The sequence below is a fragment of the Plectropomus leopardus genome, chromosome 16 (assembly GCF_026936395.1).
Source record: "Plectropomus leopardus strain MGB_pleo_1.0 chromosome 16, ASM2693639v1, whole genome shotgun sequence".
Classification (NCBI taxonomy): domain Eukaryota; kingdom Metazoa; phylum Chordata; class Actinopteri; order Perciformes; family Serranidae; genus Plectropomus; species Plectropomus leopardus.
In genome coordinates this window covers 20,971,227-20,998,348 of record NC_142191.1, presented here as the reverse complement: position 1 = coordinate 20,998,348, position 27,122 = coordinate 20,971,227, and the positions used below count along the sequence as shown (strand labels likewise).

General features: G+C 39.9%; 1 protein-coding gene across 2 annotated transcripts; it reads left to right on the top strand.

The window, feature by feature from the left end:
• The first annotated feature begins 43 nt into the window (after positions 1-43).
• Positions 44-25,367, top strand: reps1 (RALBP1 associated Eps domain containing 1). 2 transcript variants are annotated; one of them, XM_042503876.2, is made up of 19 exons: positions 44-364; positions 3,656-3,779; positions 5,880-6,109; positions 6,945-7,107; positions 9,118-9,248; positions 10,250-10,412; positions 10,508-10,571; positions 11,631-11,785; positions 13,146-13,267; positions 13,741-13,821; positions 16,384-16,471; positions 17,052-17,153; positions 18,542-18,602; positions 18,848-19,046; positions 19,155-19,349; positions 20,083-20,172; positions 20,613-20,770; positions 20,875-20,980; positions 21,067-25,367. In XM_042503876.2, the coding sequence occupies exons 1-19, from the start codon at positions 212-214 to the stop codon at positions 21,133-21,135; spliced, it is 2,454 nt and encodes an 817-aa protein (XP_042359810.1). In that variant the 5' UTR covers positions 44-211; the 3' UTR covers positions 21,136-25,367. The 2 variants fall into 2 exon arrangements, with proteins under 2 accessions (XP_042359810.1, XP_042359811.1); XM_042503877.2 differs by lacking the exon at positions 13,741-13,821.
• Positions 25,368-27,122: the final 1,755 nt, after the last annotated feature.

The window sequence follows — 27,122 nt, the reverse complement described above, 5'->3', positions numbered from 1 at the left end:
AACAGAGGAGTTTTTACAGAGAGTGGGCTCAGACGACAACAAGTCGACACAGCGCGGTGAGAACATTATTACTGCTAACCTAGCTAGTGCAGTAACGCTAGCTAAGTTGGGATCCTGAAGTCTCGCCCATTTTTTGGATCCTGCCCCAGCCATTGGCTAAAGGCTAATCAACAGCCAAGTAGTCTGGTTTTCAGGGTCGATTGGTACTACGATGGAAAGTCTAACGCTGACTGATGTCGAGCAGAAATATTACTCGGATTTGTTCGTTTACTGCGACACGGACAACACCAAAAAAGTGGCTTCAAATGGGAGAGTTCTTGACCTTTTCCGGGCGGCCCAGCTACCCAGCGAAGTTGTCCTGCAGGTAAGCTAGCGTTGGCGACTGCCAGTTTTTGAAGTGTTATCATTAGACTCGGAGGTTGGCCACGAACTGTAGCGCTGACTGTGGATATTTTACAAACTTGAGTGACTGTCAGAGCTGACTTGTCGTCCAGTAAAAGCTAGCCTTGGTGGTTAGCAATGCTGCGCAGCAAAGGAGACACACCTTCTTCTGGCTAATGTTAGCCGGAGCCAAAGAGAGAGTGGGCAGACAAGTCACATAATTATTCTTTGACAGTGTCTTTATTCATTTTCACTTTTACAGCAAGTAGGAGATGGTTACATTTTGAAATCCGCAAGGGAGAAAAAAACTATAAAAAGCCAGACATTAAAATCAAACCTGTAACTCAGGACATCAGTTCAGATCCAGCAGCAGAGGTTTCAGTGATAATGTGCAGTAAGAACAATCAAGAAAAAAACCCGCAGCATGATGGCAGAGATGCTAGGCTTTATGTAGTTCGTGTCGGGTTCCCAAAATTTATGGAAGTGGTGTATTTTTGAATGTTACAAACAAATAATGGTGCTGAATCAAACACCACTCTCTGCTAGGTACTTTTTCACCAACCCACTGCAGTAACATGTTTTTATTTATATATTTTGTTTACCTTTATTTTATGTTATTCATTGCAGCATATGTGTGATTACAGTGCATCTTCTTACTGTTTTTTTGTGTTAAATATCTGCTTGGGAGTCCTAGGATGAGGGATACAGGGTCCATCTCCAGTTCAGATATTGTTTCTGTTTCAGATAGCACATTGGACCTTATTTTGTACCTTTGCAGTTTACAGCATGGCCAAAGACAGTGACTTAGGGTAACATTTCTTGCATTTAAGGCACATGGGTGAAAGAGCAGGGCTGAAATAGTTTATTTGATATGGACATAAAAGTAGTATTAGAAATGTACATTTGTGCACAAGAACCAGATGCCCTGTGTTTAGTGTTTGTGCAAATGCAAATTTGCAACGCTGGTCCAAAGGAGGCTTTAAAAATAGAATATTAAAGAAAAAAAACACATCCACAGTCACATACGCAGAAAAAAACCCACCAGTAAATCCATACACAAAATACATCCACAAATATCACAAATACATCCTCAAAGATATATCCACAAATAAACACATACAATGCATCCTGCAAATCCATACACAGAAATGCATCTGCATGATGTAGAAAATAGTGGTGTCGACTGTGCCGTGTCATTTCTCTTTTAGTCATGATTTAATACAATAAAATGGAGCTGCATTTTCTGTTCTACAGTTGGGGGACCTATGCACTTTGTGTATAATTTTAAGCTGCATTGCTTTGGTATGATTGCAGACTAATTTAGCATGTCGAGCCAAATCACACAGTTAACCTTCACTGAAGACTGAGGCACAGATGAACCTCTTACACATGAAACAGATGCTTGTATGTCTGCTCTCCAAATATCTTTTTGTGGGCATGTGTTGAACAGCACTGAATGTAAATTACGTCCTCATCAGCCCTTTGCTTCAGATCACTGCTCACTCTTTCCTGTCTTCTCGCTGCATTAAAATCTGTTATTTTGCTCTCCACTGGGTTGAGCTGACATGATGGAAATGCAGACTCAATGTCACAGTGATTAGTAAAAGTTGTCACCTGACCTAAACTGTCTCAAAAAACATTTCAGTCACAGAAAGTAACCCACACACACCTTTAGTACTTGTCAGTTAATAATCACATTATGGTCACAACAAGCATGATGCCATCCATGCTGCCTCTGCTCTGTCTAACCATGAGTTATGAGCAGGCGGTTCAACTGCAGCAGCTCCATTTTGTTGTGACTCCAGGTCTCAGTCAGCAGGCCAATATTTGCAGTTTCTGAGTCAGAATCCTTTTCAAGGTCAACAAGGGGAGCTGTGTGGAGGAAGAATTAGGCAGTGTTGTAATCCTCCACTTTCAAAACGTACACTGTGATGGCCAATGAGACACATGCAGCTACAGTGTCATGTTGTAACAGGCGGAGAAAAGTGACTGGTGTCCAGACATACTCAGAATAAGTCCTTTGTCAGCAAGAAAGGAATCAGTCAGCTGTGGCAGGCTTAGGGTGTTGTGGCCCTCAGCACTGAAGGACTCATTCGAATGTTATGAACTCCTTCCACAGGTTTCCGGTGTCCACACATAAATCACATGACCGCATGTATAATACACTTGCACCAGTGGGTAGTGGGTTTTTGTGCACATTTTAAACATTTTGTAGTTTCTGTTGTGCTGCCCATCCAGCCTACCATTTTGGACAAAGCCTGCTCATTATGATGTCAAGTACAACAAAATATGTGATTATCAGGGGTATTAGTGTCGAGATCCACTGAACATCTGCCAGTGAGCTGATTAAAGGAGACTGTTGCCATTTTTTGTGACTTAAAGCCGCTAAACAACATCACATTAAAAGAACAGTGTGTAGGACTTAGTGACATCTAGCAGTGAGTAATGCAGATTGCAACCAGCTGAAATTCTTCCAATGTGCCATGCACGACCTCCTGGTTGAGATTCATTCAGAGTTCATTGTTAAGGAGGTTTTTTTTTTACAGGAGCTGAATTAACCGCCTCCTCTCCAAAACAAATGGGCCAGGTGATTAAAACCGGTAAAAACAAACAAAGCCCTTCTCAGATACAAATCAGTGTTTCTCAGATGCTGTTTGGCTTGTTGCAGACAGGCCAGTAGCCCAACAAATACTAATGTGTGCTCACCTTTTTTCTCTGACAACTTTAAGATCCAGGCAGTCAGAAAGATTTAACTGGGAGCTATCCACTGAGGTCTCGTCCCCTCCAAAACAAATAGACCTGATGATTGAAACAAGTTAAAATACAAAATAAAGTAGTTTCATTTAAATGCAAATCCAGATCCAGTGTTGGTTTGTCCATTCTGGGCTACTGTAGAAACATAGCAAACTCTGTGGACAAGGACTTGCTCCTTATGTAGATGCATAAACGGCTCATTCTAAGGTAACAAGAACAGAGTATTCTTATTTTCAGGTGATTATACACTAAAGAAAACATACTTAATATATTATATTCTGATTCTGCCACCTAACTCCTACACACTGGTCCTTTAAAGTCAGTCAGTCTTGGGAGACCTTAAGTACAGTACAGCAAGTGTTTTACATTGCGTGTTTAATTTTCTTGTTGAAGTCTTTCGTTTGACATTTTTAAGTAGTGTATTGTCACAGGGAAATCTGGTCTTCTCTCAGCAATGGTTAATATCAGATATTCAGATGAATACACCGTTAACTGTTCCTCCTTATGTGTGTGGGTTTAGATCACAGAGCTTTGTGGAGCCACTCGGCTGGGTCACTTCGGGCGGAGCCAGTTCTACATCGCTCTGAAGCTCATTGCCATTGCCCAGTCTGGTCTGCCCCTGAGGGTGGAAAGCCTCAACTCAGGTGAGTCTGCAGTTGTTGTATGTAACCACTGATGTTACTTCAGAAGCTCCTCTTGCACAAGAAAGAACAGATTCATATACAGTATCATCATGTCAAACCTACCAGGTTCTCAGTCAAGAGTCTCTGGACTCAAAGGTTTTTTTTCTGCCTTGTTTGGTCAAAATCTTGTATTCAGTTTAGAAATTTTAACAATGAACTTTTGGAGGTCATGGGACAGGAACGAAGGAGCAGTGTCGACAACTTTAAAGTCCTAAAGAATGCAGTCTGCATCTCCTAACTGTGAAAATGATGGGTTTAATAAAGAAGAATGAAAAGCTTTTTATTCTGTGTGTCTGACGTGCTGAAAATGTGCCGTCAGTGGACACGTTGTATCCTATTCATTTGATTAAGAATGTTTGCCATTATTGTTGGTGATTTGATTCCAGCCTCCTCCTGTCCACATGTAAAAGTGTCTTTTAGCAGGACATGGAGCCCCAAATTGCTTACTTTGTGTGTATGTATGGGGGACCAAAAAAATAAATTAACTATTATCAGAAATGTTTTCATACATTACGCATTATTATGCTGAAGGAAGTAGCCGAGTATTTGTGTTAAAAGGTGCTTGGCAGTAAGAGCTCTTTCCTCTAGCTTTATATTTATCTTGACTAAATAGAGTCTGTAGCCTGAGCCCTCGAGGGTATAACTGCAAAATTGCATTTTTCTGTTTGGCTTTGGTGTGACTCCTCTCAAAAAAAAAAAAAACATAAGGGAAGATGTCTTGGTCCCCTCCTGCATGAGGTGACTTGTTTGGCCTGAATATTGCAACATGAAGTTGCTGAAATGATTTCATAATTTTATATAAATATAAGGAAGCACAGGCGCCACTTCCTCATAGCAGAATAACCGTGATGGACACATGATGCTTAATAGATTTAGGGATGTTGGAACCTTTCTCTCTTAAAGAGATTTTATATTTACACTAATACCTGCATTAAAAATCTGGTGTTGTCTGGCTGTTTTGGGCTCAGTATCTGCCAGCTACACTCAGACTTGCGTATGGCTTATTATGACAATCCAACACAACACAAATCTCATTTGTTTCCCTCCTTGCTCAGCATGGCACAGTGACTTTTGATGATACACTGTCAGTGTTGCTGTTTGCTGCTTATTTGATATTTTTATCAGGACTTTTGTACCCAATTGAGAATTATGTTAGTCATATCAGATTTGGCTATTCAATCAAATATTCGACCATTAGTTCCTTGAGACTTAAACACAATTTGGGAGGTTCACATCTTACGATAAACAAGCCAAGTTAGCTCTCCGAGCTTATGCAGACGTAAACATCCCCAGAAGTACACTGCAAACTGACTGACCAAAAAAAAAGAAAAGAAAAGTGACTGCTTGACTTGAAGAATCTTACTTGACCGGTAGCTTTTCCACTGATGATTTGAATCTTTGACTTTCAGAGGGCAGCCCCAAGTTTTGTGATGATATGAAAAAGTCTTATTTTAAATATATATTAGCTGATTTTCTTAATGTTTTATTCTGGATGTATGATTTATATGCGCTACATTTCACATTTTTTAATGTCATGTCTGTTTTACTAATTTCTGCTTTGCTGCTCATTTGATTCTTGTGGTTTTGTTTTTATTGTCCATATTGTGTAAGTCTATATTGACGCTGTAGAGGTGAGATGCTGAGAAGTGCCATACAAAATAGAGACAAAGTAGATGCACTACACGATAGTTGTCTGAAACAGTGAAAATGTCAGCATTCAGAATCAGAGCATGTGCTATTTTCAGGAAGCAGCCTGACCTTTGTGAAGTAGATACTGTCATACTGTTGTTATTATACTGCCATCACTCGCTTCACAAACATCTATAAACCACAGCTGACTGCAACAAGTTCATGCTCCTTCTCAAGGCATTCTGGAAAATGTAGAGAGTCAACAACTGAAGTAAAAGGCAGGTAACATGACATAACAGACTGATGGTATCGGACCATTTTAGTCCACTGCTGAAGGATTTCAGTCCTCGGGTTTAGTGCATAAAAGCACCTGAAAATCAATATGAAACTAATCTTTCCTCTAATCCTGTGAATGAATTCCTGTCTCACCAGTCAAAGACCTGCCGCTGCCCAGGTTTGTGGTCGGGAAGAATGAGGCAGAGGCGAGGCATGCAGCTCTGTATCAGGACACGGATAGTCAGGGGTTGTATCCAACCTCTGCCACTGCAGTAATGCCCAGACCACCAGGCAGGGGTCTCCAGAACAAGAAAGGTCCCCCGACATCCACTGCACTTCCTGCCCACGAGGTCATCCAGCCCCTGGCACCCAGCATAGAACCACAGGTCAGTAATTTTACTTTCCTCATGTAGACATGACACTTAAATGTGGTCATTTTGTAGTTTTTAATGGTTTTTATCGTCACGTTTTCTTCTCTTCTTCTTAGAATTACTGATCCTTAAAATATCCATTTATATGTGCATAGAAAATAAATAAGGGTACTGGATCAGAATTGATGTTTAAATATAAGATTTTCACACAGTTAGGTAATAGTAAAGTCTAATTTTAATGCAGTTATTGCAGGACTGTCTTTTGGAAAAACATCATACACACATTTTATTTCCTCCTACTGCTGAACCAAGCAGCTACAAGAGATATGACACTGGAATACTGTTGCATTTCCTGTGTTTTTTCCTGTGCATGTTTGTGTATTACTAGATTAAATTACTGTGTTAAGTTCTATGCAGCAGACTTTTTCTTTGCTGAAACCAGCAGTGTGTTGCCTGACAGTTACGTAGACCTCTAATCTATTTGCATCTCTTGTGAATCGTGCATTTGCTGCTTGCTTGAGCCTGCTAAATCTCTGATGAGCAGATAAAAAGCGTGAAAGCAGTACTTATGGGCTCGGAAGTGACAAGTCAATCTAGTAGTATTTAAGATGGAAAGTTAATTCCTTTGACATGTGAAACTGTGATGAGACACCAGTGACTACCCTTCTGCACACTCAACTTCTGTTTCTTCATTGTGTGTCAAATCAAGATTTTAATAGATTGCCTGTCTGGAGATGTTTATTCTTGTAAAATCTCCAGTTGTTGGCATGTTTTTACTGGATGTCTTTCTTTATCTGCGCAGTGCACATAAATATTTCATGTGTTTGATTGTACTTGTGTGTGTTACCAGCCCGAGCCGACGTCCCCGGTGGTCTCCCCTCACCAGTCTCCCCCCACCTCCCCTCACTCGTGGAGGAAACACAAGCGGCAGCCCAGTGGAGGAAACGCAGACAGGCAGCCGGTTGTGGCTCCAACTGGAGCTGTGTGGACGCAGTTCAGAGAACCACAGACAGGTAACATCCAGTGACCCACTGCTGCTGAGGGGTGGTTTCATGACAGCAGCGAGGCCATGTTAGCGTCTTGAATTGAAGTGGAGACTGATGATTACTATTTTTGAGTCAATTTTGAATCAAGAACAAATGCCAGTTCTTTGTTGTCATTGTTTCCATTGTTTCAGATTTCATGCTTTTTTTCCTGTTTGATAACGTAGTGAATTGAATATCTTTGGGGTTTTTAAGATGTTAACTTGGACTCTGAGTAACTGACATGAGCATTTTTCACTTATCCGAGGGATGCACCAATTTATCGGACAATATACACTTTGCTGACTGCCATCAGCCTAGCGGCAAATAAGAAAACATTCGACGATGGCAGACGCCGATGTTTTCCTGTCGTGTCACATCAAGTTTGCGCAGGCTGAAAGGCGTGAAAACGTGTTTGGGCAAAAGGACCCATTAAACTCATTATCCATAAGTCAGAGGATATACCTGCTAATGTTACATTGTGAACAGTGGATCCATGCAGAAATCAGCCAGAGGCAAGGTAGTTAGCATTAGCTGTCAGCAGCTCATGGCTGAAACTGCTGACAGGGGTTACACTGATTTACACCATGATGTGTTGTATTTAAAGTTGTTTCAGTTAAGATTAGTATTGAGTGAAGGTTAATGATAACGTTCTCTTGAGTTTTTCCAATGTAATTTTGTAAAATGTAGTTTTTGGGGAGAAACTTAAATAAAGATAGTTATTTAAAGGAGAAATGTGTTGATGTTTTGACAGCAGTATAAAATAGATAATTAGAGAGGGGATTATAATATATACTGTAAAAGAATGCTAACTATGCAGATATTTTTCATGTGAAAAAAGATGATGTCAAGGTTTCTTTGTAAATGTGAATTGCAAATTGAATTTGTGCTCATTCAAAGATTGTGTGATGAAGGGCCTAATGACTTTATAACAGTTCAGTTATTTTTGTATAATGAAGATTTATTTGTTTCCCTGGCACAAAAGTGGAACAAATAAAAATAAATTAGGGGTGGGCAATATGGTACATAAAATAATATCACAATATTTCAGGGTATTCTATTATTCTTGTAGATACACCAAAAAAGTGCAAAACATATTTTATTATGATTGTCAAGGACATACACTTGCAACAAAATAAGTGTATTTAGTTTATAAATAGTGTATGTAGTTTTACATGTCAGCATAAATGTAACCGTTTGCCTTCGTATATTCAGTAAAAAAAAATTTTTTTCCTAATTTCTTTAGTTTGTAAACAACAACAGTAACTGGTTGCAAATATGCTTTCAGCCACGCTTGTTGTTGCCGTGCGTAATGGTATGACAGTATGTCGACAAGAAATATTGCCATTATCAAAATATGAATTTTTCGTATCATATTAAAAATTCTAACGGTATTATTTGGAATGATGTAATATGGCCCACCCCTAATAACAACAAAACCAAATAAACAACAACAAAAAACATTGTCCAAATTGTTATTTTAAACATCAGCCCAGAATTTCATAATCTGTACATCACAAATTTCTTATTAATGGAGAAAATACTCACTAGTAGCAGCCCTAAATCAAAGTCAATAGAAGGAGGCCACAAGCTCAAAAATAATGGTTTCTCTTTATGGGCCCCCAGTGATGATAACAACAATGAAAATGCAACAGACTTGGCAGAAAAGTTGCTAGTAGTTTTGACTTTAGTCACAAAGTCAGTACGGGGCATACTGTTACTTTCTGGTGTTTGCAGCTTGTACATAAATGATGTTTGCTGAGAGTGGCAGTTTCAGCAGTTAGTCATCAGAGGAACAAAGGAGACTTTATGTGCTTTCATCAGCACAAAATGTGGTGGAGTTATTACCAAAAAGAACGGAATGAGAATAATCCTTTCTAGAGCTGCAGTGCTTCATGTATCAGTTGATATTTGCAGCCCGAATCCTTTCCCATTGTAGTATGTTTATTTGTGTCGCATTAGATCTCACTGTATGCTCTCCTCTCCTTCTCCTCCCTCTAGGCCAAGTGCCTGGTGATGGCATGTGGCCGTCCCACTCTCCCCCACCTCCCGGTCAGGAAAGTTGGGTCAGTTTCACAGCAGACACCCCGCCATCCAGTGCTATCCCAGGAATGCATCCCTCATCAGTCCAGGTAGGGCAGTGTTACACTTCTGACACCGTCACCGCTCATGCAACAAAAGAACATATTGCTGTCAAACACTATCAGCTAATCACACAGCAGCAAAAGAGTTTGTGGTGACAAGATACTATTATTTCTGAGGCCTACAGTGTCTCTTCCTCTGTGCTGCTGCAGCCTCTAACAAAGAGCATCATGAAAGTCAAGAGCACTCACTCCGCAGCAAAATCTGTGGACCAAAACGTTTCCAGAAGCACACTGCACAGCACACGCACCAAAACGACAGCTCGACTTGAAGCTATCTCAGTCAACTGAGCGGTCTTTGAATGATAATTTGAATCTGCGACCTTCAGGGTACAGCCCTGACTGATTATTCGAATGACTCAGGAGATAGAGTGACAGACTGTGTTAATCATGACAGCAAATGTCATCAACTTCTTTTATCAGATGAAAAGAAACCATCAGACATTGCAAGCATGCAGCGTAGATATCTTACTACTAACCACAGCAGGGCCTCAAACATGAGCCAGCAGTTTATATCAGTGCTTTATTGGCCGGCACTGCAAGGGTAAAACTCAAGCAAGTGACTTGCATGACATTATTTCGTAAAGCAAAAAATCTACAAAGGCCTCTGTACCCTGTGCCTAATTTTAGACCAGCATCATGTTGATGTTTTTGAAATGATAATTCATTTGTCAGACTATAGTTGATGGATGGGATCTGATGATGGCCTCTGTCTATTCCACTAGTCAAAACTTCCACAATAATGTAAAATCCTTGGTAAAATAACAGTAAAATCCTTTGCTGTGACACATTTTTGAGGATTTTGAAAAAGTGTTCACAGTCCAAAATATGATCAGAAAGATGCATTCAGTACATACAGCAATTGAAGACACAACACGTGAATACATACAGGTTTTATTCTAACCTGCTTTACTTGATTATGTATTCAGTTATATATTCCTTAAAACCAGTGCTGCTTTGTTCAGTGTTTCTGTTAATGTGGTTTCCTGTAGGAAAGCACAACGATACGAACGGTGGCCTCAGCAGCAATGACCAATGAGATCCAGCGACAGTCCAGCGGCTATGACGATCCGTGGAAGATCACGGACGAGCAGAGACAGTATTATATCAACCAGTTCAAAACCATCCAGCCAGACCTCACCGGCTTCATACCTGGTAGGAAATTGCAGATACACTCACACACATACGAGACAGAACTTCTGTTTAAAAAGAAGTGGATTATTTTAATCGTTTGTTTCTTTGTGTTTCAGGTTCAGCCGCTAAAGAGTTCTTCACCAAATCAAAACTGCCGATTTTAGAGTTGTCGCATATTTGGTGAGTCGTCACAGTTCTGCCAACCAACATCTCTGCTGTGTTTATCATTTAATGTGACATGTAGAAGTCTGAACCACCAGTGCAACAATATTGGACCTTATGACCATCATATAAAAAGGTAATCATATTTTAAACATGATGGGCAGGATGACAGTAAAAATGTTTATCACTACCATTCATTTATTTAAATGTTGGATTGGCAGGATTTAAATATGACCATTTTAGTTACTCTAATTACACCGTGTAATGAAGTGCAACTAATCTCCAAGTGCCTGTGCCTCCCCATGAAGTTGCACAGGCCGCAATATGTGATAAGATGGAGAAAATCAGCATTTTCTGATAAATGAGAAGCTGTAGAAAGCCACATTTTAGCTTTTTATACTTGATAAATTACTTCAATGATTTGATGATTTTATTATTCTTTGGAAGTTCCGTACAAACAAAACAGCTGCTTTACACAAAAACAAATGTCTCAAAACAGTAAAATCCCAAATTCTTTCTAAATGGATGCCTTAAGGTTAGTGGGAATTTTCACTCTCCTCCTCCGTGCATCCTTAAATTTCATTACCCTGTGAGGCAGCCAGATTCCCGAGATCACACGAGAATCCCAAGATCATGCGAGAACACAGCCCTGATTTGGTACCGAGTCTGCCCAGAGTAGCCGCATTCATTGTTATATCATTCAGCTCTGCATGTGCCATTGTTTTGAAGGGGAATAAAATGTTCCTGGATGATTGTTCAGTTAATTACCCCGCATCAAAAACCAGCAGGCAGCTTCTGTTCCCATTCTTGTAGGCTTATTTGTGTTGGAGCGACCCTTTGTTGTGTTAATCACAACTTGTTTTGAGCAGGACTCGTCATAACAGAGCGAACTTGTCTTTATTTATCATTAAACTGGGCCTTTGTGGGTAAATCTGCTACAGAATGATGTCCACACAAGCATCTGAAGTAACATGAACCAGCAAGAGAATACTCAGCTCTCTGTTGCAGCTGCACTCGCCCCCCAGACATGTTTTGTGAGGACGGCAGACTCACTGATGTCTAATATGTGTTTTGAAGGGAGTTGTCAGACTTTGATAAAGACGGAGCGCTGACCCTGGACGAGTTCTGTGCCGCCTTCCACCTCGTTGTGGCCAGGAAGAATGGCTACGACCTCCCCGAGAAGCTGCCTGAGAGCCTGATGCCAAAGCTGATTGACCTGGATGACTCAGCAGGTACACAGCCTCTCACACACACACACACACACACACACACACACACACACTCTCTCTCTCTCTCTCTCTCTCTCTCTCTCGCTCTCTCTTTCATTTCTCAACCTCAGGCCTCATAAAACCTGTGAAGTTACAGCACTGCTGTGTGCAAAACCTGATCACAACAGTTGTAATTCATTTGTAGATTTACTTTCCCTGATGGAGGTGCTGCACATTTCTTTTGCCCCTTTTTGTAAACATGTTTTATTGATTTTCAGAGTTTTTATACCTCAAAAAAGGGAACAAAACGTGTAAATGTCTTCAACATTCACCCCCCCAACCATTCCCTCCCTACAACCATGGCCACCCACCCATAGGACGACAGGTTACAAAATACATTCAGGTGAAGGAAGGAATACAGCTTAACTTATTCATTTATTATTTAACCTATAATAAATAATCTCTCTGCTGTAATGCAACATTTATAGGTACCAACATAGCTAGCTAGCTTTAATCAATGCATAACATCTTTCTTCCAGTGAGAATAGGACAGGAGAGTGCATTGCTTTCAGTTAAGAAGGATCAGGCATCTTGTAGTAAGAATTTTACTATGCAACTCTCTGAAGAAAGAAGGAGCCTAAAGACACATTTATTAAGATTATTTATTATTCATTTATTATGTATTTTGTTAACCATCTGGAGCCATAAGGGGTGCGTGTCCACATCGTAGTTCTCTTTTGCAGAAAAGTGGTGTCAAGGCTCTGTAGGGGACTTTATCCCACAGCCCTACATGTGGGTTTTGTTTTTATACCTTGACGTTAACATTAGCTAGTAAACCAGCGTAATGCCGTATTAACAGAGGGTTGACTATAGAGTTAACAACAAGCTGGGGCAACTTCTCGCTCTCCAGGTAAAGTGTGCAATCTATGTTAGGTAAGGTCTTTTCCATGACCCATGTCTGATTCATCCCCCCTCTCCCTCTCTTCTCTGTTGTCTCTTTTCAGCTGCTCTAACATTAAAAAGGCAAAAATAAATAAATAAATTAAAAACAATACCCAAAAAAAAACAAGTTTACAATGCATGTGGTGATAAAAGCACACCACTCACCAGCAGCATTCAAAGTCTGATCCGCTCCTACAAACGCTTCTGTCTCAATTATTTCTGTCCAACTTACAACTTAGGAAAGACGGTGACTTAGGGAGTGGCAGTAATGACATCTGAGCTTTTCTGGAAAGTTCGGAGATTTTCAACCAGAAATGGTCTGACAAAAGATCCTTGGACGCTGGCACTCAGAAAACAAATGCTTTGTGGACCCGGGCCTTCAAATCTGTGTCTTGGTTGTTAAGGAGTCTGGCTAACCTGTGTCTAATCGTGTCATATTCAGAGGTCCCGGATCAGACCGCCGACGTTGGATACTCGGGCTCCCCGGTGGAGGTCACCCCCAGCAAGTCTCCCTCCATGCCTTCACTGAATCAGGCCTGGCCAGAGATGAACCAGAGCAACGAGGTTCACAACATGCACACAACACACACACACACACACACACACACATATACACATACATACATACATACAAACAACTCCTCACTGTATCTTCATACACTCTGAGCTCCATGTCTGTTTGCTTTTGCTGTGTTTGCATTTGTATCATCATAATTAATTGCTCAGGGTTAATTAGGTGCTTTTTTTCTTTATTCATCCATCATGATTTGACTTCATCCTCTTCATCATCAATCATAATTACTGATAATCCAGCACCTCTTCTGTCACTTCCTGGACTGTGGTGGTAGCCTGCAGCTGTTCTGTATGAAAGTCTGTTTTGTTTCCATGCCCACCGACAATGTCACATCGCCACGTTGTCTGCCGATGGCCGATGGTGTCACATGACGGTCGAGGCTCAGGCTGATGATGTAAATGTGTGATGTCACTGCACTGGCTGACTGACATGTTTTTTCTCACTGTCTGTCTGTCTCCTGCAGCAGTGGGAGACGTTTAGCGAGCGCTCCTCCAGCTCACAAACTCTGACCCAATTTGACTCTAACATTGCACCAGCTGACCCTGTAAGTCAATCACTTAGTATGCATGGTTTCACCATTAATGGACAGACATTAACCCTCTCTGGATCTCCATGCGTTCTCTCTCTCTCTCTCTCTTTCTCCCACTCTGTCTCTGTCTTTCTCTCCCTCACTCAGTTTAATTCAAAGTTGCTTTATTGGCATGATTATTGCAAAAAATAGTGTTGCCGAAGTATTACATGTAGCTTAAACATTACATAATAATATATCAATAAAATATAAACAGAGGTTTATAAGATGAATATGCCATTAGCTGATTACAAATGTTAATAAAACCAAATAATAAGAATAATTAACTTATAATCTATTCGTAAAATTGGTTATTAAGCACTTTACACTTTGCAATTATAATGTGCAAAACTAAGTTGGAACAAATTAACTTGTTTGGGTTATCAACTTCAAAACTTGTGTTCATAATTATGGTAATTAGGTATTTAATTACTATATTTATGAACACATTTCTCATAAGTTTTTCATATTATTAAAAAGGAATTTTAAAGTGTTATATACATAATTATATACAAACACAGTTGATTCCTCATAAAATTATATTATTGCAAGTAATTTTTTTCACATAATTTTAAAAGAATTTTCATGGGTTAAAAAGTTTTTCAAAATAGTAATCCCTTATTTGTTTGTATTCTCTGATTTCACAATCAGTACAAATTCTTTTTGATCTTTCTAGCCATTTCCTCTTATGGCGGCCAGTTTAAATGGCCAGTTTATGATCATCGAGTCTGTATTTAGTAAGAGTTTTTCTTTTTATGGAACATTTGATTTGGGTTAGAAATTAGGCGAATTGAAATACTCTCTGTAGTAAATTGTAGCATTCTAATTTATGTATTGATTGTTTGGATTTATTTTTGCCACAGATTGAAATATCTTAATTTGTTATCTTTGTCAGAGGGTTTTAATTGTGGGATGAGAATTATTTTCATGTCATCACTTTGACTTAAATAGGCTGTATGTTGGTATTGGTATGAGTCTGGATCTGTCAATGATAGATAAATCCAAAATATGATTGGCCTTTTTTATTTTAATTAGGAGAATTGGCCTCTCTCTCTCTCTCTCTCTCTCTCTCTCTCTCTCTCTCTCTGTCTCTCTCTCTCTCTGTCTCTCTGCATGATGTTCTTTCAAAGTGCAGTCTGCTGCCTCAGCAGTGGCCTGTGTGTGTGTGTGTGTGTGTGTTGTAATTTGGCTGGCTTAGCTTCTATTGTACATCACCTTTTTTTTTCTACAGTGACATCCACCAATCACTAGCGCATTTGCAGATTGTGACAGATACATTTTTTGCATATTTGGTAAAATGCTGTAAGTACTTAAAGATGTGTAAAATTGTGTGCTGCCTTTTCATTCACTTTTCAATAATCCAGGTCCTCTTTATGGCTCTGCACAACTAATTTTGTGTAAAGTGCAGTATTGACTACCACAGTTTTCCTTGTTGCAAGCGTGTGCATCTTTTTTAGATTGCTTCTGGGTGCTCTGAAATTCTGGGCAGAAAGCGTAGAAAAGAATTCCACTATGCAGACCCTGAAAAATGATGTAAACATGCCCCTAAATCTTTGGAATGACAAATAGATGAGCTGCTTCTAATGAAATAGCCAAGGAAGAAGTTTTACTAAGAGGATAACACACACAGGGGTTCACGCAGTGATGGAAGAAGTATTCTGATCCTGAACTTAAAGTAGTTTTTAGTTGGTAACTAATAAAAAATAACATTGCGCTGAAACTGTCACAATATCTAGGCTGTTACATGAGATGGATAATCTGTGAAAAAAAATGGTATTTCTCTTCCTACTCTGTTGACTTGTAGCACCTTATTGCATGGAAACTAAAACAACCAATCAGAGTCTTAAACGTAGCGGTCAATCATGTCAGTCACTGCTGGTGAACTGCGGTCAGACTGTGCTTATCAAATATGAATCATTCATTTTTCAACTCAGATGTTTTCAGAAACATATGTTAGTGTACTGTTTAGCTGTAAAATAAGAGGGAATGTCCAGGTGGGTGGGGGGTACTCTGTGTTTGGTGCATCACTTCACTATTTCTTACATGGCGGCCAGATCACAAACACTCTCTATTGACAGCTAAACAGTACACAGATATGTTTCTGACAGCATTTGAGAAGGAAATAGACAGTGCAGTAGCAGAATCTTGATCAGAGCTGCCAAGTTTGACAGTTTGACAGCAGTACACAGGCAGTGCATGACAAAATTGACAGCTGCGTTGGCTCTTATATCACAATGATATTCAATTACAATATTCAGAAAAATAATTTCAAAAATATTTGTCAATATCAGACATGTTCATCTGGAAATAACGACACTTAAAGCGATTATAAAGTTTAAACTTCACTGTGTATGCATTTGATACACAAAGCTGTTATGTATCAAACCAAGTCTATTGACAGAAGAAGGCAAAGCCTGGCAGAGTAAACAGATGATAAAGTGTTGTGGGCTACAAACGTGTCTCTTTCTGTGATACTTGTCTCTCTGTCCCTACATGAATCTGTCTCTCACCTCCTGTCTCTTTTTTTCTGTCCTTCAGGACACAGCAATCGTCCACCCAGTCCCCATTCGGATGACACCCAGTAAGATCCACATGCAGGAGATGGAGCTGAAGAGGACCGGCAGCGGTGAGACAACCCCCCGGCCTCTAGGCTGACTGTCCACGTCATAGTTTACAGTTGCATACATGAGTATAATCACTTTATGTCATTATATGTGTGCAGCAGCAACAGAGGTGTTGTAAAGAAGCTTGTGAGGGGCTTGAAATCACTCATGAGTGTGATTTAAAGCCAATACGATAAAGAAATTACATTTGAAGAATTTGAATGAATAATGATGAATTTTAGAGATGGTAAAAATAAGATTTGAATGGTCTTGCACTAGATTGGTGCAATAACATCCCAAAGGTGCATTTAGTACACATTTACTGCCCCAGAACATTGTGTCTCTTGCTGAGTTTGCAGTGTGGGAGAGGTAATGACAAACCAGAGAGGCTGCAGTTTGTTATGAATAAACAGACACTAACGTCATTAAACATAATCAGTCTGGATTTGATTCATAAACATTTAGTGGAAATGTTTTATTGTCAGGCTAATAGCTTTTCCTAAAGCTGCTGCTAAGGATATTTTGGGATGAAATTAGACTATTTTCCTCTGTCATCGTCCCCATGTGTAATTGGCTAAACGCTGTTATTTCTCAAACATTTAGACCACAACCACCCGACCAGTCCACTGCTGGCTAAACCTCCCGAACTGTCTGAAGATGCCAAATTACCTGCCTCCATGAAGTTTGTAGCCGCCAACACTGTGGGTAAGTAAAGGCTGCTGCACCAGACAGTCCATAGCTACATGCACACCAATATTCCCGTTTTATTCCGAATATGACAGTTTTCAGAAGTTGATGAGTGTCATATAAACAGCATATTCCGTACAAATATTTCAAATTTAGCTTTTTTTGATTAAGACGTGGGATATGCCGGTATTATTTGGATTTCAGGAACATTATTTTGGCATGTATACAGCTAATTAGGAATATTCCTGTCAACTGGGGTTTTTAGTGCCATTTGCAGCACACAGCCTTTTATCTGTTCAATGGTGGCTCTGTCACGTTAATCAGAGTATGCACAGCTGCATGTAAACAGTGTGTAAGTGGAATATTCATTTTCATTAGACATGTAGACAGCTTTAGTAGGAATGTTGTCCTTTTCGGAATAAGGGCAACAACCTCACTATTTTGTGCATTACTTCATGTTTAAAAGACAACTAGAGAACTACATTGATTCAGCTTTGCACTCAGTTAAAAAAAAAAAACTAAAATTAAAATAAATGCAGCAGAATCTGAGATGTCATCTTTAAAATTTCAGACTTCTGACCTCCAAACGTTTCAGGTGCATGACGTTAAACATAAACAAAAAAACATGGCTGACTTTGACAAACTGATGTTTCTTTGGCAAGTATTTGCACAGTTGCACTGTCAGCAGTGTAGCCACCTTCATACATAAATGAAACTGAAGAGGAAAAACAATGCAAGAGGTAACAGACGTCATAGCAGATTTTATTTAATGGCACTTTTACACTTGGAAATTCATGTTTTAATTAAATACATTAGCAAATATACTCTACAGTTCCTTTTCGTTGATTGTTTACCATTTACAATGTGCGCGTCCACAAGTCGGGGTAGATGGGTTCGCCCCGAGTTTTACTGGTATAAACTCTGACTTTGAGTAGTGTTCAATTGTACTTTTTCTATTGGATGGTTGGAAATTTTGGAGAACAGAGCCCCAACTAATGCTGACTCAAAGGAATCAATTCATTTTATGAGATTTCGTACAGCTCCCTCTGGAACCACAAAAGCAACTTTTTAAATTTTTTTATTTAACATAATGCAGTAGTACTCCCCAAGACCTGTAAACAGACTTTTATGTGTAATATCAACCAAGAGTTCCAGTTTAAGTGAGGCTGTATTTAAGAATTTATAAGAAAAATCTTTTTTTTTTTTATCACCTTGAGCGAAGTGAGTATACATGCTCCTTTGTGATGTAATAGAATTTATATTGAGTTGTGTTTGGCTAACTGTAAGGCTGGAACTAACTGTGGTATAAAATGTCTTCATTTTCTGAGCTGGATTCATTGGATTACAGATCAATATTTTGATCAAGTGTTTATGGTTTGCTTTTGTTTGTTTTGTCTGCTATGAAGGTGATGGTTACAGCAGTTCAGACTCCTTCACCTCAGACCAGGAGCCAATCACAAGACAAAGGTTAGTTGCTGTCATTTGATTTATGTTTATGTTCTTTATTGTCGGGGTTTATCTGGCTTTTTTTACTTTTGCTGGACATGTACTATGTACATGTCCTTTCCTTGTGTATTTATGTATCTGTCTATCTGTATCTGGACTATCTTGCTTCTTGGAAGAATGTCCAACCTGATAAACAGCATTGTAAGTAGACTGAGTAAAAGTCAGTATCCTGTCCATAATTCTAGAAACATAAATGTTGTTTTTAGGTCCCAGTCGGGAACGTCTCCAGAGGCTCTGAAGGTGGTAGCTCCACCTCCACCTCCGCCCCGCCCCCACCCCTCTCACTCTCGCTCCTCGTCTCTGGACATGAACCGCACCTTCGCCGCTGCAACTGCTGCAGGACAACCACAATCTTCTACGATAGCTTACCCGCCCGCTGTGCCTCCTCGACCGCTACCCACACAGGTGAGACAGACAGGATAACATTTAAAAAAAAAAATCAAAATAAAACGATAAGTCATACTGTGATCTTTACAATATGGACGCCTTCCCTCCACCCCCTTCTCTCTCTAGACATCCGCACCACACACAGGGCATCGTGTGGAGGCAGAGGGAGCACCAGGAGGCGGAGCGGTTCTCACCACCACCTCACCACAACAGATTCCCCAGCAGCCCAACTTTGCTGACTTCAGTCAGTTCCAAGCCTTCGCTGCGTCTGAACAGCCCTCCAGCCTGCCAGAGGTCGACATACACAGTGAGCCTGGACAGGTAGGTTGTTACCTGCAGTGTGTGTCTCTGTTTCGAGATAGCTGTTCATGGGAAACATTTAACAACTGATTTCATAAGTCTTGCCATAAAGACAGCTCTTGCTGCTCGACCACACTGTGAGGAACAGTCTTCCTTTCTCCACTTGACGTGATCTGCCATTTTCTGAGGATGCCATTCTGCGTTTAAAGCTTTCACTACAAGGATTAAACACTGAGCTGTTAACTGTGAAACACCTTTATCTTAACTTTTTGTCTGTCAAAACAATGTCACTTAAGGCATCCTTGTCTAGTTATCTTTTTATTCAGATAAAATTGTAGGCGTTGAGGGTGTGTTCTTTCTTTTATTGTTTAGCAACGACTGAAAATAAGTCTGTCAACTTTCACAGATGATGAAGATACATTAATTAAATTAAGAATAATGGCCAGGACACTCAGTGCTTTTTCATTGTAACAACAAACCTGGGCCATAATGGTCTTAAGAAAATTGAAGATCTGATCAATTTTGTGAATGGATGTCAAAAATACTCATCTTTTTCATTTGTCTGAATTTTTTTAGTACCACAGTGTAAATGTCTTTTTGGTTGTAGTCACATAATCTGTTATGCATGGGGAAAAATGACAAACAGCCAGCAAGTGTTTAGTGGATACCCATTTTCCATTGTCCGGTGTTCTGTCTGGAGTTCAGAGTTTAACCTGTTTTGTTTTTGAACATGTGAACATTTTTGTGTCTCCAGGTGGAGAAATCATCAGAGGGAGCCGGTCCTCTAAGAACAGTCAAGAGTGACGGCCAAGCAGATGAGAGAGTCTCAGCCACTGTCAACTCTGTGAGTTGACTTCTTCTGAAAATGACATATAAACTGATAAGATGTTCAAATTCTCAAAATCAGTACAGAACTGATTATCCTGTCTTGTCTTTGGTGATTACTGTAAATACAGTGTGAAAAAAATTACAAAAAATAGTGACAAATGTAAAGTAAAGGCTGCAGCTTAACATTATTATTTTCACTATAGCATCATATATGACAAAGGAGAGCAGCACATTCTCATATTTGAGATGCTGGAATCTTTTTTTCAAATTAAGAAGAAGAGTTTCTCATTCACAATTCATAAATGAACTTATCATTTCATCTCTAAATGAATTTGTTAACTACTATCTCTTAATTTGTAGAAACATAGGCAAAAGCTCCTTCCTTGCGAACAGTGAAATGATGCAAGGAATCAGTGTTGTTTCTTTATTTTTCTTTTGGTTTTTCTTTCCCATTAGGCCAAAGTTTCTGGGTCTGGTCCCCTAGCGCCTCCTCCAAAACCAGTGCGCCGAAGGTTGAAATCTGAAGACGAGCTTCGACCAGAAGACGAGCAACATGGTCCGCAGAAATCAAATGTCATAGCCGCCGTCCTGGCCACTCAGCCCTCCATCCCCAGGTAGGAAACTTGTTGGTTGACTTTTTGACAGATCTTGTCAAGCATAAGCTGGAATTTTTCTTTATCACGTCTGAGTAAAAATGTATGTATTTGTGTGTTTTCAGGTCAATAGGAAAGGACAAAAAGGCAATTCAAGCTTCAATCAGAAGAAATAAGGAGACAAACACAGTATTGGCACGACTTAATAGTGAACTGCAGCAACAGCTGAAGGTACGTAGTATTCAAATTTTTTCTCTGACTTTTTCTTCTCTGACATAAAGAAAAAATATCACTTATGACTTTGCAACATTTTCCAGGACCTGCTTGAAGAGAGGATATCCCTGGAAGTCCAGCTGGAGCAGCTCAGACCTTTCTCTCATCTTTAACCAACGTGAAGAGGCTGTAGTTCATCTGAAGCAAGGCTGTGGCCCTCTGTGTGACTTCCCCTCCATCCCTCCCTCCTCCTTCCACCATCTCAGCTTTCCCTGCAGGCTCCGACCTGCTGCAGGGTGCTCCGTTAAAACTCTTGCGCTCAATCACACACATATTAACCATAAACCCAGAAGGACCTGAGAGCACAGTCTTACCAACAGGAGGAGGCGACAGGAGCGCGTGTGTGTGTGTGTTAGGGGGGGATTTTACAAACTGGCACTTTTCAATTTTCTCTAAAGAGAGGTGAGGATGACAGCGGACTGAGAAACGGTTAGGAGTGGAGGACAAGACTTTCCAACTGCGAGTGCCGTCTGAAGACAAACTGCTGGTGTCTGATTACTCTCTGAATGACTGAAGATGAAAGGCGGAGTGTGTTTGTCATGGGTGGGACTGTTTTTGTGCTCCCGTTAAGTGACTTACTTGAGGCAAGCACCAATATGTTTATTCTCTCTTGGGGTACAGAAACTCCGTCATACCAAACTCCAGTTAAAAATCAGGCGAATTTAAAGAAGCAGCTCACTACTGCGAAATACCCTTCTTTGCTTTCTTTGTCAGAGTTAGATGAGAAGTTCTTAATCAATTTGATGTCTGTCAGGTCCAGAGATAGAGGCTGTGATTAGTTTAGCTAAGCATAAAGACTGTAAGCAAGGACAGCTCGCCTGGCTATGTCCAAACTCCAAAATACACTTAACATCACACCTAAAATGTAATAATTAACACATCTCTCTGGTTTGTTTAATCTGTGCAAAAGCAAAATAGTAAAAGCAGAAATCTCTAATCTTATGCTAAAGTTACATCATCTGACTTCAGCCGTCACTCGAAGATGATATGATGTCAGGAAGATGTTAGACTCTTGCGTCAGACATGCGTTACATTTTGGTTGGAATAGAAATTAGGGTGATAATTCTTTAAATAGTAACCAACATTAGAATTTCACGCTGTGTGGACATTAACATCATGATGTTTTGCATATCTTACAACTGAAGTCAGTGATGAAAATACAACACCTGGGTGAGCGCACTAATTTAAGCCCCCCACCAGTGAGATGCATTAATGTGTCACTGCAAAATACGATCCGTCTCCGCATCATAAAATCATCTTAACATTGTAACTGGCCTCAACCATGCTTTGTGTATGTGATGTCAAATGTGACACATCAGTAGAAAAAAACCCAGAAAGACATGCTCATCTGCTGCAGAGCTGCGTGTACAGCTCTGGTCTACTAGCAATGGGAATGGAGTCTACAGCCTATTTTAGCAGGTTTTCTTGTGTGTAAAAAACCTGCATGCATGTGCTCACTTTAGTGGAAAAGGGGCATAAATGTAATTCCAAACAAAATAGTTAAACATCATGTCGGCATGACACATGGGATTTTAATTTCTCAAGAACACAACTTAAAACCAACAAAATGAAATAATGGCATTTGTCATCAGTATTCTGCATCAGATTGACATTGGCATTAGATGTTGTGATATTGAATTCTGGTCACCTGACGTTGCAACCTAAATTCAACCAAATAATAGGATCTAATTACATTGGTGGCCAGCTGGGAAAGCATGCAAGTGTATCTTTCCAATAGCTGAACTGTTCCTTTAATGGTGTTTTCATCTATTGGTTTACCTATTTTTCTACTGCCTTTAAAACTGGACGACTTGTGAAAAACAGGACTCTTAAAGCACTTTTGTTTTCAGTCTACTTAACATTTCCCTCCCGAATGTCACCATTTGAAAAATATACATGTTAAAAAATTGCTTACAAAGACATGCTAATACTCGCATAAGAGCTCTAAAATACATGAGAAAACAGGGTTTCCCACACATTCATTTATTTGTGGCTGCCCGTCATGATTAAAACATCTTTCGCCTCAACCACTATCAATCATTGGAGCTGGACCATTTATTAGGAGTGCTGTTGAAATGCATGTACTGTTTCGCTATTTGTTGCACCACAATCTCGGAGCACAGAGTGTACTCTGGGCAAAGATGGAGCAGCAGAATGTCAGGCACGTTGAAAGTGAAACTCAACCTTCATTCTACTGTGTCTGAAAGTTTGCTTTCACTTGCAGCTGCTGCTCGTCTCATCTTTGGCTCTGATCAGCTCTTAACAGATTGACAGATCAATTATCCACCTTGTGAGTCACTGAGAAAAAAAAGAAGCAATGGAGAGGTCTGCCTGTGCTGCGTCCACAGACCCACAAAAACCTCAGAATTTAGAGAGGGGACACAGATATAAAGGTACACACATCCAGCCCCCAGTTACGCCCGCACATACACGCTAATACTGTGGGAAACACTGGAATGTCTACAGCAGGAATTTATGTCTGCTATTAAGCTAGGAGCTTAAAATTGACCTTTTTTGACTGGAGTTTGGTGTGGTCGATCTTCCTGTAAAACATACTGTGCTACTTCTGAACAGGACTTTGTGCGTATGTTTTGTTTAGAGGTCTTTAAAGGCTAAATCATCACGGTGAAGGTTTTTTTTTTAACTCATCCTGTGACATGAATTCAGCCCACCTCTGTCTTCTTACTGCCCCTTGAAGTCTATATATATATGTGTGTGTTGCGATGAATGAATGTCTATTTTTTTCTTTATGTTACACAGTGTTTGGGGTTTGATGTGAATGAATGGTTTAACTTTATGCCAAATGACTGAACTATCACTACTCTCTCACCTCTACTTGGGCTGTGTTTAAGTTTCTTTTGATTTATTTTGAAACATAGCTGTGCGTCAACATCTCAGCTTTCTTTTCTTGGTTGTGGTAGCTATTTCCCGTCTTTTTACCTTCACCAGGATGGGAAACCATTTAGACGAAATCGGCTTTCACTGGAACGGTTTGAAGAGGATCTAGCTGCTTGACTGCAGGAGGCAGCATTTATGGAGAACTGCGTTGCGAATTGTTTTCCGATCAGCAAACACACACATGCGGATCCAAACTTACGGTGCAGATAGAGTAGGTTTAAAAAATTCTTTCCAATTGGGCAGTCGGCACTATGCAAGTACGGGCGATACATCCTCACAGACCAACTATACTTAGCTGTTTGTACCATGATAGTAGCAACTGTGTGAACAGTATACTCTGGTTTTTGTATCGTAGATCTTCCAGAACACCATCTACTGTATGTTTGTGATTCATTTTGCCTTTTCTTTTGCTGGAGCTTCTCCTGCTCTGTTGGCTCCAGAGGGAAGTCCAGATCAGTGTTTTATCAGGGCACTTTTACCCTAAATCTGTAAGATGTGACCCTTGCTGGGTGTAGATGAAGCTTAACAGGACTACAGATGGAGACCAGTCAACATAATGGGAGACCTGAATGACCCAACTGCACTTTGAACTCAACCCCCCCTCCCCCTTCTGCCTCCCTCTTTATTTCTTTTTGTACTTTTTATTTGTTACATCCCTCTTTGCTTTCTTTTAACGTTTGCATGTTCTTGTCTCTCACATGTATTTAAAAAAAAGATGCTTTAAGAAGAAAATAATGAACCACTCAAGTTTTATTTCTTCAGTTCAACCTTGGAAACTGTAAAGTTTTTGTGCCAGTACCATAAAATCTCTTGTCTCGCTTGGTTGATTTTTTTTTTTAATTAGATTTTTTTTAATGAATGTTTTGTCCCCAGAGCTTTCTGTGTTTCGCGAAGAATCTGTCTTCTTCTAAAGCCTTACTCCCCGACTGGCGTTCAGGTTTCCACGGTGGCTGACTGACCTCTCTTCCTTGTCGTATCAAGGCTCGCCTTCTTTTTTCTGCTGTTGAGGACAATGATGTACTTGGTGTGTGTGTATGTGTGTGTGCGTGTGTTTTTTTTTTCCAGACCTGGAACTAATACCATTTAAAACCCTATTAAAAACCGTGTGGGATTGATTTATGTTTGCTAGCACAATAGCTCCCCGTTCATCCTGAAACCCAAAAGGCAATCCAGGCAGGCAGAAGCAATCACGAAAGTCTTTGATGGGATTTTGAATGCTATTTGCTCCCAGATCTGTGTTGTATATTGTATATGATACACACTTTTGGACTCATATGTAAATTTGCATTAATTGCTGACTAACAGCGAAAGAATATTCTATTTAATTCCTTCTCTCTTGGCTGTGGGATCCTAGATGTTTAACTGCATGGATGTATTGTATCTCTGCAGAGTCAACTAGCAGCTGTGTGATTTTTACACAAAAATAAAAACGGCACAATATTTTAAATGCTGCTCTTCCTTCACTCACTTCTTTATCATCTGTTTCACAGCCCGGAAAAATGGTTTTCTCACGTCTTTTTTATGAGTAAAAAGGTCCGACATGATGCAAGGTCATAGGTTTTGTTTCAGCGTTGGGGGAATGCATGAAAGGGGGAGTTAAGAGGTTCTCCGCCAGTAAATTTCAATTTCAAATACTTGATTTCCTGAGTTCTGGTATTTATGTGCCAACTTGTGCATTTTTTGCATCATTTTATGGTCTCATTGTTGTCTATTTTTGCAAAGCAAGAGTCCTCTGTGACGTCTGTGGTGTTATTGGGGGAAACGAATGCACAATCAAAAAATTGATTGCGTCCTCCCCAAAATCTATGCCTATGCAAAACTTCAATCTTTTCTTAATTATGTTTTACACAAGACATTTCTTTCTGTGCTGTTTTGTCTCACTTATTTCAAGTCAACTGAATTAAGTTGCAAAAAAACAGTATTTAAATCCCAGTAGGTGTTGAAATAGCCAAAAATTGAAACCGATAGATAACAGCCAAATCAGGGAAGAAGAGACCTGTTTCACCGAAGACACTTGTGTCATAGTAGGAGAAGAACAGGTGTAAACAATTAAATGAACAACCACTGATCTACATGTAGCTGCTTTGATTTCAGTTTCCTGGTATCGTGTTTTTGCTCAGTGTCACTCTCATTTGGAGAGAGCAGAGCCATCATTAGTGTAATTAGTAACACCTGTGTTTCCTTCTGTGACAAGTCAAAATGTTTGCTGTGAAAAAGGTCTGTGACCCAGCAACGACAGTGACGAGAAAGCAGCAGCTGCTAGTTGTTTACTGAAACTAGTCTCATTATTCTTCATTAAGCTCCAGAGAAGTCTTGCGGATAATCAGGATAACAGGATGCGCCTGAGCTCAATCCAGAGGAGGGTTTTTGCTTTGTCATTGTGTGGCCCACAAAGTAAATAAAACACATTTTATATAACACATAATAACATGCAAAAAGATTCAAAATGAGTGTGAGAAGTGAAGGAGTTTTTCTCTCGATTGCTGCAAATAGAAAAAACTCTCACCCTCACAGGGTGAGCGCTATGTTCAGAATTCTTAAAGGCAACTCAATAACCAGCAAATGAATGAATGTCCACACAGAATTTAGAATTATAAGTTCGAACCTTAGGAATTGTTTTCCCCATCTAGGTGTCCTGTGGAACAAAGTTATAGGCGCCACACATCCTCTCCCTTTTGACCCCATGCATTCAACCCATCTCAGATTCTCTTCATGCCATGCTCCCACTGCTGACCCCTGTTGGAGTGTGTAAGTATATGCTACAGTATTCATGTTTTAATATGCTACAGTATTCATGTTTTAATATGCTACAGTATTCATGTTTTAACAAGTGTTGAATTGTGTGGGTGAATGTTTGAGAGAACACATATATCACTATATACGACAAGCGTAACCTTAGAATTTAGTGCTTATGTATACTCCTTAAGAAAAAGCCGGATGTCTTACGGCATGAAACCAGTCAGCTGTTTTACTGTATGAAATGAGTGTTCAGACATAATTTAATCTTTGGGGTCAGCAGTGGGAGCACGAGGTGGAGAAGATGAAGAGATAAGGGGTCAAAAGGAGTTCATGGAGTCAGAATGAGTGCAGAAGGTGGGGTCAGAAGGGGAAGGTTGTGTATGGCGCCTTTATCTCTGTTCCACAGAAGACCTAAATAAAGAAAACAACCCCTAATAAGGGATTGTCCTTGAGGTGGACCAAT